At 47.8% G+C, this 12,582-nt stretch overlaps 1 protein-coding gene across 5 annotated transcripts in view; it reads right to left on the minus strand.

Annotated features, from left to right (window-relative positions):
- The window catches only part of LOC116948911 (phosphatidylinositol 3-kinase regulatory subunit gamma-like), a 152,126-nt gene that overhangs the window by 22,848 nt on the left and 116,696 nt on the right, over nucleotides 1-12,582 (minus strand). For 2 of the 5 annotated variants that reach the window (XM_032966169.2, XM_032966168.2), the window contains exon 1: nucleotides 3,896-4,393. The exons of the other annotated variants lie outside the window; for them this stretch is intronic. In XM_032966169.2, the coding sequence (XP_032822060.1) occupies nucleotides 3,896-4,001 (106 nt within the window). In that variant the 5' untranslated portion in view covers nucleotides 4,002-4,393. Of the gene's footprint in view, nucleotides 1-3,895; nucleotides 4,394-12,582 lie in introns of those variants that run through there. 5 annotated transcript variants of the gene reach the window in all.

Below are 12,582 nucleotides of genomic sequence, written 5' to 3' on the forward strand. Positions count from 1 at the left end.
AACTAGTAATCCTGTCTGACACAAGTACAAGCCATCTGACAACGAAAAGCTCCACTTCGGTATTAAATGCGGTGTAGTCGTGCTGAAAACCTGCTCGGTACATCACGCCCGCACACGCCAATGAACAAGCATGCCCGTGCCAAGATTAAAACAAACCTTTCAACAGCTGAGCCACAAAAAGGCCATTCTTAGCATGTACAGGATTTTTGTTCTTTCGCAAGGGACATTTTCCAGATGCGAACGCCTAAAGGTGCATATGGAAGCCAATTAAATGTTCATGTATGAATTGTTTCAAGTTTGTATACCCATATATACCTTATATAAAGGCTTTGCTTAGCCTTAAATAAATAAAAATGCACTCGGTCAAACACAATGACGATTTTACCACACAACGTCCAAATTCTGTTTCACGACAAGCCGATGGACCGACCCACTTTCATTATAGGGGAAAACACAGTTTGAAGGGAAATACCCTTAACACAATGTACGGCGCACACATTTTGGCTTAAAGCTGAACGCACACTGTTAGGCATTCAAAATTCCACCGGTAAAACGCGCTGGAATCTGACGCACTGATGTACGCCGGCTCTCGGAGGCTTTCATGTGTAGAGAATTAAAGCCAAATGCCGACCAGATTTCTTACTCGACCAACTGTCAAAATAGGTAATTGTGAAAAGCTGCATCTCTGATTTCTATCGCGCCCCTGAACGGCCTGGCTTATCGGCGTCGCGAACAAACAAAAAAAATATCTACTGTACAACCTCCGGAGGGCCGCGTTGCTCGCAGATGGGAAAAGCTAAAAATACAGAGCCGCCCGTGGGCCTTCTCACAGACATGAGGCCACCGCATCCTAATCCCGCAAGGGAAGTCCTTGGGTTTTTTTTTACAAAAAATCCCCCGACTGGTTACAGTCAGATTCGAAATATCTTATCATCTCTGTACATCCAAGATTCCACCTACTGTGGATCGAAGGCGAGAGCTCTGCTGCACCGTGATTCTAAGCAATTGGGCAGAGAGCTTCCACCTTGCCATGAAGATTGGCAAGAGGTTGAAGAAACCGCTGGCGTTTCTATTTTTCTTTGGTATTATGTAGGGTTCTGCATGAACATTGGATAATTCTCTGGCAAGCATGGGGATCGCGAGTTCCCCCCCCACACTCACACACACACACATCCATCTCTCTGTAATTCGTTCTGAAAGAGTGTGACGAACTTTTGTTTGCCAGTTTCTAGGTCGCGCATAATATTTAAATATACTTTAAAATAATCGCCATTGCCAGGTGCGGGCAAAGCGAATCCAGGTGAGTGTGGCAGTTTGACACTCAACATTGACGAGACGCCAAATCTTTTTTCATCCATATCGTCAAGCACGTTGACGGCGCCCGTTTAGCACCCACCGCCGAAGAGGGAGGGAGGTCTGCGATTGCGACGGCACCGCTTCTTATAACGCCGTCGCTCTCGACGAACTTTGATGGAACGTTTCTCCAGAAGCCTTGGCGCCATCACCTCACAAACCGTTCCTCGGCCATGTTGACCCAAAATCCGCCCCCCCCCCTCTCTCTCTCTTCCTATATTCTTTGTTAGCCTGTGTTCGTGGTGGGGTTAACGTACTCACAAACTGGAAGTGGTAGACATTAACCCTTCGATAGAGCAGGTGTGGGGGGCCTCGCCGCAAGGTTTTAGCGAGTAAGTTTATCCAGGGCCAATAGTGTTGAAACACAAAAAAAAAGCTGAACGACTTTTCTCTCGAAACGAAACTACCAAAGCATTACCAAGGGGGCGAGCCGTGGAGTGGATGTCAAAGATCCTGTTTTGTGATTTGCAAGAGCAGGCCCTTGTGAGTGGGCACCGTGACCTACATTTACTAAGCCGAACAACTCTGCGCCATGATTAACTTTGCCCGGATAAAAAGTCATCCCCCTGCTGAGGACGAATGTCTGAGAAATGGACGCAACAACTCGCATGATCCATCCTCCTGATCAAATCAAGGATTTAGGAGGAGAAATACAAGATTGTGGTATTATCTTTTATTTTTTTGGGGGGGATGGGGGTTCGGGATCGAGATGGCAGGGGTGGTGGTGGTGGTGGGATCATCCCAGAAGCAAGCCCAAAGCAAAATGGCACCCAACGTTGCACTGCACTGCGCAACCCATATTAATAAAAAACCTTGTCCGAATAAACTTCACACGAGTCGAACCAAACTGAGAGTTAACTTTTCTAAGCAGACGAGCCCCCCCCCCCAACCAGGAGGAAGGAAAGCGTGACTGTCAGTGATGATTGGGAAGGTAATACTGGTAATAATCGGTCATCCTCCATCTAATATGTCCATTCATATTTGAGATTGAATATCTAACCCGAATGATCAAGTATTCGAAAAACTCTTGTCATCTATGATGGTCTAAAGGTCTTTTTTTAATGGCCATTCACAGGTGGCAAGTTTTATGAAGAGATTAACGCAAGCTGAGAAACCCTCCCCCTGGTCTTAAGACACCTCCACTGGCCCAGTTAAAACATTGCCTAACCACGTCACGGAAATATCAATGGATTCAATTTTACTGAACAAAAACGATCTGCAAACTAGACTTAAGCCCATCGAACCTGAAGGGAAGACGCAGGCTCTATCCCGACTCACTAAGAAATGTATTAACCAATACGCTGTATGTATAATTTAGCAACAGAAATCGTTGCACTTATACGAGTCAAAGCCACAGGGCAAGGCAACGCACAGTAACATCGTCCAATTTGCTAATGAGCTTGCGCTCTGCTTTTGCAATCTTTGGATAAATGTCCCAAGCTGCTTCGGCGGCTCTACCTGGTAACCAGACATGAGATTCTGCACTTTTTGCATGCAACAGGGAAATATTGTATCCGGGAGAGCCAAGACTTTAATCATTTTGGGCGAAATCCTTTATCTCGTTATTTAAGGTAGATGTTAACACCGACGAGCTGCACCAATGATATATAACGGTGGTCTCTGGACGTTCACATTTTTGCAGGTCACATGCATTACACTGTGTAACACAATGTTTTGTTCCTGGGTAGTAAGTGTTATTTTGTAATTGCTCATGCCTATAAAGTATAGAAAATGGCTATTATTCCCCCACAAACTTTGCTTTGTGACCACGACTTTACGTGAGAACGCAAGACACAAATGCACACCACGTTTTCTCATTGAAAATAGGTAAATTTCAAAATATCACTGTCCTGGTCACAAAAGCAAAGTTTGTGGGGAATAATAGCCATTTTCTGTACTTTTGAGGCATAAGCAATTAAGGAAATAACACTTACTACCCAGAAACACATTTTTTTGTTCCACAGTGTTATAATACTATCATTTAGAACGCGTCTCGTTAAAATGTAGCTGCGGATAACTTTGAGATTCTATTGTAATTGGAACCGCGACAGCTACCCATGGCCAATTGCTTGCAAGTGATGTCATGGGTCTTCCCGAATACAACAGTGCCGAGCCATATCAAGCTTTGGCTCAAGGTCTGTCACAGAGATCATCTGTGCAAAAGTAGTCTCCATTCCCGTGAAACAAAAGCGTATTCAACGCAGGGTTACCGCACATTACAAAATACTGCACATTTGCAACATGACCACACACGCACACACACGCACACACGGGCACTCGAATATAAAACGTGCGCACAAAATATGCGCGCACAAGAAGAGACGCAATTTGTGCCGTTGTCACAAGAATGAATAGCTCATTAAAGGAGGGGTCCACGACGATCGTGAAAGCAAACTGCACGTCCGGAAGGGAGCGAACAAGTCCGAATCGCTGTAGCGCACACGAAAGGCTACACACGGGGAGTGAATGAACGTGAGGTTTGCTGCTGCTGCTGCTGAATGAACAATGGGGGTAGGGAAGCGTGCACACAAGCCACCCTTACCTGGGGGGTCCATCTCCATGTAAAATATCGGCTCGGTGCAGTAAGGGAGACCCGCCAGCCCCCATTCGTCCTCCGACTCGTCCATTCTCAAGCCAGTGTTATACATCTTTTTTTTAAATTAAATAACGCAACTTAACATTAAAAAAGGGGAAGGAGAGCGGGGGGAAAAAAAAACGACGCAAAAAATTCACTACGGGAGGGGGGTGGTGGTGGAAAAAGTGCTTCGCTTTGTTTTAGTAAAAAAAAAATTTCTTCAGTTTCTTAAATTACTATTATTACAAAAAAATATTATAACGACGCAGAGAGAAAGAGAGGAGAGAGAGAGAGAGACAAAAAAAAGAGCTGACCGGTTTCAGCAGTGCAAACGATTCAAGTGTTGAAGGATAAGAGGGGGGGGGGCCCTAACAGCCTGCGCCAAGATCCCCCTCCGTAATCCTGCCTCCGCGCAAACTCATAGAAAGACCCTCCTCGGCCTGCCACACGCTTTCTTATGACAGCGGCCCGGGCGACTTCATCTCAAGAGCTGCGAGTAGGGGCGGGCAAAGGGGGTGGGGGGTGTCAGCCAGTAACCTATTACATCATCGGGAAAGACCATTGCGAGTTTGAGTAAAAAAGGGGGGGGGGTGGTGGAGGGAGAGTTGAGAGTTACTACGAGAGAGGGAGTGTAAGAAAGACGGAGTGATTTCTGGGGGGGGGGGGGGGGATGGGTAAAGCAGAGAGACCCCCCCCCCCCACGTCTCATTTTCACACGACGTTTCGTTTTCGCGTTTAAAACAGGCGTGCGCGCTCTCGCGCAAGCTCGGAGTGGTTCCCATTAATGTGAATGCGCCACACAAAAAAAAAACAATTTCCACGATTACGTTTGTAAAATATACGGAAAATTATCCGGTCTCTGATTGTACCAATGCATGGTCGTAAATATGAACTTAATTTCTATTGAGAGTTGTACTTATTTATTTACCCCCCATTGTTCCTTCGCATGCAGGAGCGATGCATTATATATGCATTAGGTAATGTTAACGTGCAGTGCAGGTTATACAGCACCATACTTTCCCGATCTAACGGTACGATATTCCCATTTACTCACTTTGCAAATTTTTAATCATTTCTGAATTACCGCATACAGATGATGAAACCCACATTAATTGTGCATGCGATACTAAACCAGGTCAACCTTCTACAAAGTGTCACTCCCATCCCAATGATTCCTCCACCGTGTAAAACAAAACAAAAAAATAACGCGAGGCGACAATGAACATGACGACGTGGATCTTACTACGACTTGGCGTTGCAAACATCTCTCTCGTCTCCCAACAAGCACAGTGAGATTGCTAACGCAGGACAAACGATAAAGGAATGACGAAACAAATGATACAATTCCCCCCCCCCTACCCCCGCGTGCAGTTGGTAGGTTCCGTGGCCCTTCAGAGGCCTGCCAGGGGCTGCCTGTGCACCCATTGCCCCCCTTCCAGCACGTAGCCTTCGATTACAGCAGGCGGGGCACGTGGGGGGGGGGGGGGGTAGGGATGAACGCGCGAATGAGATTAGTCCACAACGTTGCCAACCAACCAGTCAACGGGCTTTACTCGTGACGTATTTAAATACAAAATAAATATATAAAGCTTTTTTTTTTTTAAAATGCATACACGCGCTGGGAATGTTTTTTTTCTTGTTCTTGTCGTACTTTCCTTCCACATGCACGATTTGTGCAAATTGCAGGCAGTGGATAATAGTACACATTTCATGTAACACACCCGCCAACACAGACCCACCCCGATCACCCCGTCCTCCCCCCCCCACCCAAACGTTCAGTTGGTCTCCGCCACCCTCCCCAACCAAGCCGTCTGAAGTGAAACCTCCAGCCAATGGGAAGAGAGCCGTGGCGGCCGCCTGCCTTCTAATTGGCCATCCGGTTGCTAGGAGGGAGCGAAGGCAAGAACAGCTTTGGAATGGTAACAGCGCTCCGGCAAGCCCCCATTGGCTGGCAGGCGGTCGGGCTGAACCAACCTGTCCGGTAGACGAGGGGGGTTTGGTGGCGAGAGGGCTGTTCCAACTGACCGGCAAGCAGCGGTTGGGTTGGTTGGTGGTGGTATTCTCAAGCCGAGAACGCACCAGCAGCGTTTGCGATGCACATTTGAAATATAATTTAAGACAATGGGCACGTGTTTATTCAAGGTGATGTGGGACAGAGGCCTCGGGGTTCAAATTGTGGTCTTGCTAATGTGTTCCAACGCAACAAGTATAACGGAGCGGATATTTATAGACGGTCTGGGAACGTTTTGACAACCCGGCCGGCCCTGTTTTCATCTCTCAGGAGCTAAATATTGAGCAGGCAATTTGGGCGAAATCGCGCAAACGCCGCATTTGTTAAACGCAATTTTCTCCCAATTCAAATATGCCCCCACTCCTCGAACGCGTGGGTTTGTTGCTTCGTTGCCTCGCCTTTCCGAAAGGATACACGAGGGGGTAGCGGGGGGATGACAGCACGAAAGACAAATTACGGATTTGAGACCGCCACAGTACCTGCGCCTATCACCTGCGGTAGTGCACAACGCCTATCACCTGCAGTAGTGCACAACGCCTATCACCTGCAGTAGTGCACAACGCCTCTCACATGCAGTAGTGCACAACGCCTCTCACCTGCAGTAGTGCACAACGCCTCTCACCTGCAGTAGTGCACAACGCCTATCACCTCCAGTAGTGCACAACGCCTATCACATGCAGTAGTGCACAACGCCTATCACCTGCAGTAGTGCACAACGCCCATCACCTGCAGTATGCACAACGCCTCTCACCTGCAGTAGTGCACAACGCCTCTCACCTGCAGTAGTGCACAACGCCTATCACCTGCAGTAGTGCACAACGCCTCTCACCTGCAGTAGTGCACAACGCCTATCACCTCCAGTAGTGCACAACGCCTCTCACCTCCAGTAGTGCACAACGCCTATCACCTGCAGTAGTGCACAACGCCTATCACCTGCAGTAGTGCACAACGCCTATCACCTGCAGTAGTGCACAACGCCTATCACCTGCAGTAGTGCACAACGCCTCTCACCTGCAGTAGTGCACAACGCCTCTCACCTGCAGTAGTGCACAACGCCTATCACCTGCAGTAGTGCACAACGCCTCTCACCTGCAGTAGTGCACAACGCCTCTCACCTGCAGTAGTGCACAACGCTTCAGCGAAAAAAAGAGGGGCCCCTGAAAAAAGCCCTCTTTAAAGTGCACAAATGCGGGCAATGTTTTGCTGAGCGTGGACGTGCGAACGATATTTCGAACTTTAAAAGCACGTGACACAAAGCAGAACCAGCCCTCCCCAATTCTTCCTTCCTGCTGCTTTCCCCCTATCCCTCTCTGCAAGATGAAATTTTGCTCACGCATTAAACCAGCGGTGTAACACTAGCAGGCACAATTAAAGCTGCATGTCCCCGAGTATTACGATACCGCCAGTAGCAACGACCTGAATTGGCCCGCGTGTGTAATTGGTCACATTGCCCAATGTGTAAAGTCTACGGGCCGCGTTGTGTCGATTTAATGCAACGAGCACCGCGCGCCGTTAGCACAGTCACCATGAAGTTACACGAGATTTTAAATGACAATAAAAAAACACCCCAAAACAATGTACGCATGTTGAACTTCTTTCGCACCGTACGTAGCCAACCGCGCTAATCGGAAGTGCGGGGTAAGGACAACAAACTAAACACAAAAAGCAGTTCTAAAGAAATTAGTTTTCAATCCAAATTATTTAAAAGTGCAATAGCTCCCCAGTGGCTCCCCTAACATCGGAAGGAAGAACGCTCCAGCCGGCCTTCAGAAGCGCATCTGAAAGCGCGAGCGATGCGGTGAGCGGTCTTTGTTCGATGGCCCAGCCAATGCAACCAACACCACCACCACCATCACCTATCTATCACATGGCCTTGGCGAGGCGTTTTTATTTCAGTGTCTCTCCCATGCTCGACGACAACAACAAAAAAGGATAACATTACCATTTCAATGCTACTTGCAAAAGTGAAGCTTTTTGTTCTTTGGACATTAAAACAAAATTCCTGAAACACAAGTGGTAATTTACAACAAAAAAACCCGTCTCTAAAGAGTTTTCAAAAATGCACCGATAGCAGCAGGAATGGAACAGACTTCTTTACAGATAGAAACAAATTAGAACTATCCAGAAGTACTGCCACAAACACATTGTTGCATTTACAAAGCTTATTATTCGCATAACTGTAATTATATAGAGGGTTAAGACTGTTTAAGTTAAACATTGTTGCTAAGTGTCTACACGCAAGCTCATTAAAGACAATAATATGTAATTTTCTCTCTGGGGAAACATGTATCCCACTTTAAATAAATGCATTATCTATTCAACACATGGACAAAGACCCTCCCCTCGTGTATACATTGCAACTTATTTGGAGAAAGTGTCGTAAGTAAACATTGATTAAGGTATGTACACAAATATGCAGACAAAGATCCCACATATAGCTTTAACATACTGTTGGGGAAAGTGCTGTTAACAAGCATCTATGAAGGCCCACACGGCACACGAGGATGTAGGTGGCCAGCACTACGCCCGACCGCCTTTGTCTCCCCGGTGGCAATGTTTACAACACACCGCACTAGGTATCCATTTGAGGCCGAGCATACCTAGGAGAGGCCCAGGAACCGATTCAGATAATCGCCAATGGTGTTTGGCCGTGAGCGGGAATCACACACACACGTGCATGCAAGCAAACGCACGCTATTTGCAGAGTAAGTAACATTCGGCTCGGCGGTGGTGAGCGGTACTACACACAGCCTACGTAGGGAGTGTACGACGAGCGGTCATCACTCATCGTTATGTGGCTCTCGGCCACACGAGCTGGTGACGCGAATGTAAACCAGGTGCTGAGGAGTGGGGGTCGGTTTCATTGTGTGTGTGTGAGCACGTGTGCGTTTCACCACCCCGGCCAGCACGCTTTGCCACCCCCATTCGTGCACCGCCCAGAAATACGAACGACTTGGCATTGTTTCGCCTTCTAACCAATACAATGTCGACACCGACCTTCGCACTGCCACCATTCCACTCGTCACCACGCCACGGTGTAGAAGAAGCTGCCACGAAAGCGCAACGCGGCGGATTTTCTTTGCGCGGTTTAATTTGCTTCGGCGTGGCGCGAACACGACACCTGGTTCTCCCCGAGCCGAGCCAGGTTAAGCTGGGGGGAAAGGCGGCTGCCCGATACAAGGGACGCTTCGACCCCGTGGCAGGTTCCGACTCGATCGTGTGACGCACAGTCTGCGTCAAGACTCCTCTCTCGAGCTGACCGACTTAACGTCACCGTGAAATCTTGAGTGGCTCGGCTACACTTGAAAGCCAGCTGGGGCAGTCGAGGGGTCTGCACATTTTGCTGCTGCTGGTCCGGTCTGCAGTGGTGGTGGCAGCAGCTCTAAGTTTCCTCCAAAGTGTCATCTGACACCATGCACCGTGACCAGGTATCGCACCAAGGGTGATCGAGCAATCCGCTAACCACCCCACTAAGATTCCCACCATATCGCGACCAGGTGCTGAACCCGGGTCACCAGGATCAATCCCAAATCGGCCTAAGACTTCACTACCATTCCCTATATATACCACGATCAGTTACCAAACCCAAGTTCCCTGACCTGTAGTACAATACATTCACCACTTCACTATAACAATGCATTCGTGGACAAGCAAACACATGCAGAATTTTTATTTATAACTCAGCGAGAGTTCATTTAGATCAGTGATCCACTTTTCAGAGCGCAAGCACATTTAATGATGGGCACATACAATGACCCGAGTAAAATTCCCAACCACACCTAAAACCAGTGTCCAGTGATATTTGAACTAGGTGCTAGGCGTTCCACTTCACCAACTTTCGCTGGCCAGGATGGTGAAGTATGGTCAAACAACCACCACGACCGAACACGGTGCGGGATTGGGCATTCATCCCATTGACAAAGGGCTGCACATATATAATGGTTCTTTTACGCAAACATACAAAACAAACTCGCGCATGGCGCTGCATATACGTAAGTAAACGTGGCAGTAAATTACCCCCAGTGGCTGATCATACACATACACACGGAGGATGAAAGTAGACGAATGAAACGCATGCACAAGCCGAGGACAAAGGCTGACCGCAAACACCGCGGGGGCACGGAGTGTCCGCACCCCGAGTATGTAAAGGTCGAGGCGTGAGGAGCCACTGCTGTGTTTGCTTGCGTCCTGACCCCTCCGCTCGGCCAGCAGTAATTACCCCGCTGACCGCTAACCGCCGTCACGGGGGTTACAGCGCCGTCCAGACACTCAGATTCTATCTGGACCAGATAACCTCTGGCTTCAACTCATTACAATGTACAAGCCTGCATGCATGGGCTGCGGGGAGGGCGGGTGGTGCTGTGGCTGAGTGGTCCTGTGGCTGGGTAAGCATTCTGTGGCTGGGTGATCAGCAGCAGCAGGCAGAAGGGACTCTTTTGTTCACAAAGTACCATAATTCATAATTGGTTTTTGGAAATGTGTAGGATTCTTTGCATGTTCAACCAAATATACAGAAAATGTACCTCTGTTATCCAGGGCAAGAGTCGGGGTTTTTATAATTTATTTGGGAGTTTCAATACATTGCAGTGGCTCGCATGATACTGGGAACAACCTGGACTATTATTATAAGCGTTTGGCTGACACTCTTCAAGGGTCGATCTTTCTCTACCCTTTATGCTCTTCAGCTCTACAGAAGTCCATGGTGCCTTTTTGCCGATTAATTGCTCAGAGCTGGCAAAGGGCAAACCGAGTTGAACATAACATTTATACGAATAATTATTTTCTCCACTCATCAATACCCAAGAGAAAGTTATCAACTATACCACACTTGGGAACTTGGTTTAATCGTAGGTGGCCACCAAGACTGAAAGTAAGCATTCTAAGGCGGTCCTAGCTCATTGCTCTGAACTCCCTAATCAAACAAGTCATATTTCACAATGACCACTGTTTAAAACGGCCTGAAAATGTTGTTTATGAAGAGCACTAGCCGCTTTAAAATGACAAAAATGTTAGCGTAATTTACAATCCTTTGTCAATCTACTGCTGGATGTAATCCTTCCCACGCCATGTTGGTCATGCAGCTGTTTAACCATACTTCTCCATAATGTATGGGTTGGCGAAGCGTGGACTTCACCTCGGACGACAGGTTTAGATATCGCTCACCACTGGTGTTAACCGTAGCTGGACATGAAACGTGGGTTACTGGGTTCATAGCGCAGTTTGGTAACCACTGCACCCACCACTCCACTCCAGAAAAGGCAAAGTGTAGTGGATTAATAGGCGGCCGTACGCTGTTCCACTGCGACACACCAAATACAATGGGCCTCAAAGTCATAATCGGCCAACAATGCGGAGCAGAAGGAGCGCGCTGCAGCTGAGGACGCCTGCCCATGCCGTGCGCACAATAGCGGCCGTTCCACGCACCAACTGGAACAAAGAACATTAATCCTCCCGCGCAGCATCGTTCAAGAACGTACTACTTCAGGGCGGCAGTGACAGCCATTTCTCCCGCAATACTGGGGATACCTTAACCACCTCGTCTACAGATACCGCGCCGTATGTCGCTCGAACACATTTTTTGTTCCACTACACTGGAACCCGTTTACGTTCTTTTATTATTGCCAACACACCACACGTGTCTAGTCGGGGGGGTCTGACTCCCTGGGGAAAGTGTGTCGCGACTGTGGCTTGGACTACGACTAAAAGATGGGTCGGAGCACGGCTGTACCTTACTAGTTGCCAGGGTTGAGCTTTGATGTATGCGTGACAGCATGGGGTTAATGAGGGCGAGGGAGGGGAAGAGTGTGGCTGGACCTCTTCCAATTTCTCGCAAGTACTAAACCGAAACCTGGGCTACTGGCTCAAACTTGTTCGTCCTTATAAATAGCAACGGTCCAGATTATTAAGGGGGTTGAAAATTAATTACAAAGCATTGGGCTACGCATTTAAGTCACCTAATTACTGGCGGCAGACTCCCGTTCTTTCAGGGTCAATCAATTCACTGTCCGAGAATGTGCACGTACATTGGCACATGCCGGCATTGCTCAGGCAAACAGAATGGCCTAAAAACTTTGAACATCCGCCGACATGCCATCTTCAAAATAAAAACTCTCTAGGGTTGTTTGATATTACATTTACAATGCACAGTTAATGGAAGACGAGTCGGGCCAAAGCAGTGTTTTGTCAGGCATACCGGCCGGGGTCAGACTTTCGCTCGGATGGCAGGGCACTAGGGGGGGGGGGCCTGTATCAAGTGGGTACATTCAAGAGTGGAGACTGCTGACTCGGCAATTTGAGAGACCAGGCTGAGGGTGGATGACCAACAAAATTATGCCAGGTTGCTTCACTACTATACAGGTCTGTTATAAAAAAATGGCCTAAAGTCTAACACTCCTTTCAGAATATTTGTTCTCTTGTACCATAAGCCAAAACACAACTAAACGTGCTTTATATCCTCCTCATTGTGCATATACGGTGTTATATAACGTTCGATTTTTTTTATGCCACTCGTTTTCAGGTTTTGGCAATTCGATAGCCACCGCTTTGCACGGAGACCTTCTGCTTCAATTAGCTAAACACATTTGACACAGTTTGTTAAACAAATAAAAAATGGGGGGGGGGGGAAGAAATATGTTTTTGTTAC

Source organism: Petromyzon marinus, chromosome 35 (genome assembly GCF_048934315.1).
Source record: "Petromyzon marinus isolate PM22_M1 ecotype Great Lakes invasive population chromosome 35, UKy_Petmar_22M1.pri1.0, whole genome shotgun sequence".
Taxonomy (NCBI): Eukaryota; Metazoa; Chordata; class Hyperoartia; order Petromyzontiformes; family Petromyzontidae; genus Petromyzon; species Petromyzon marinus.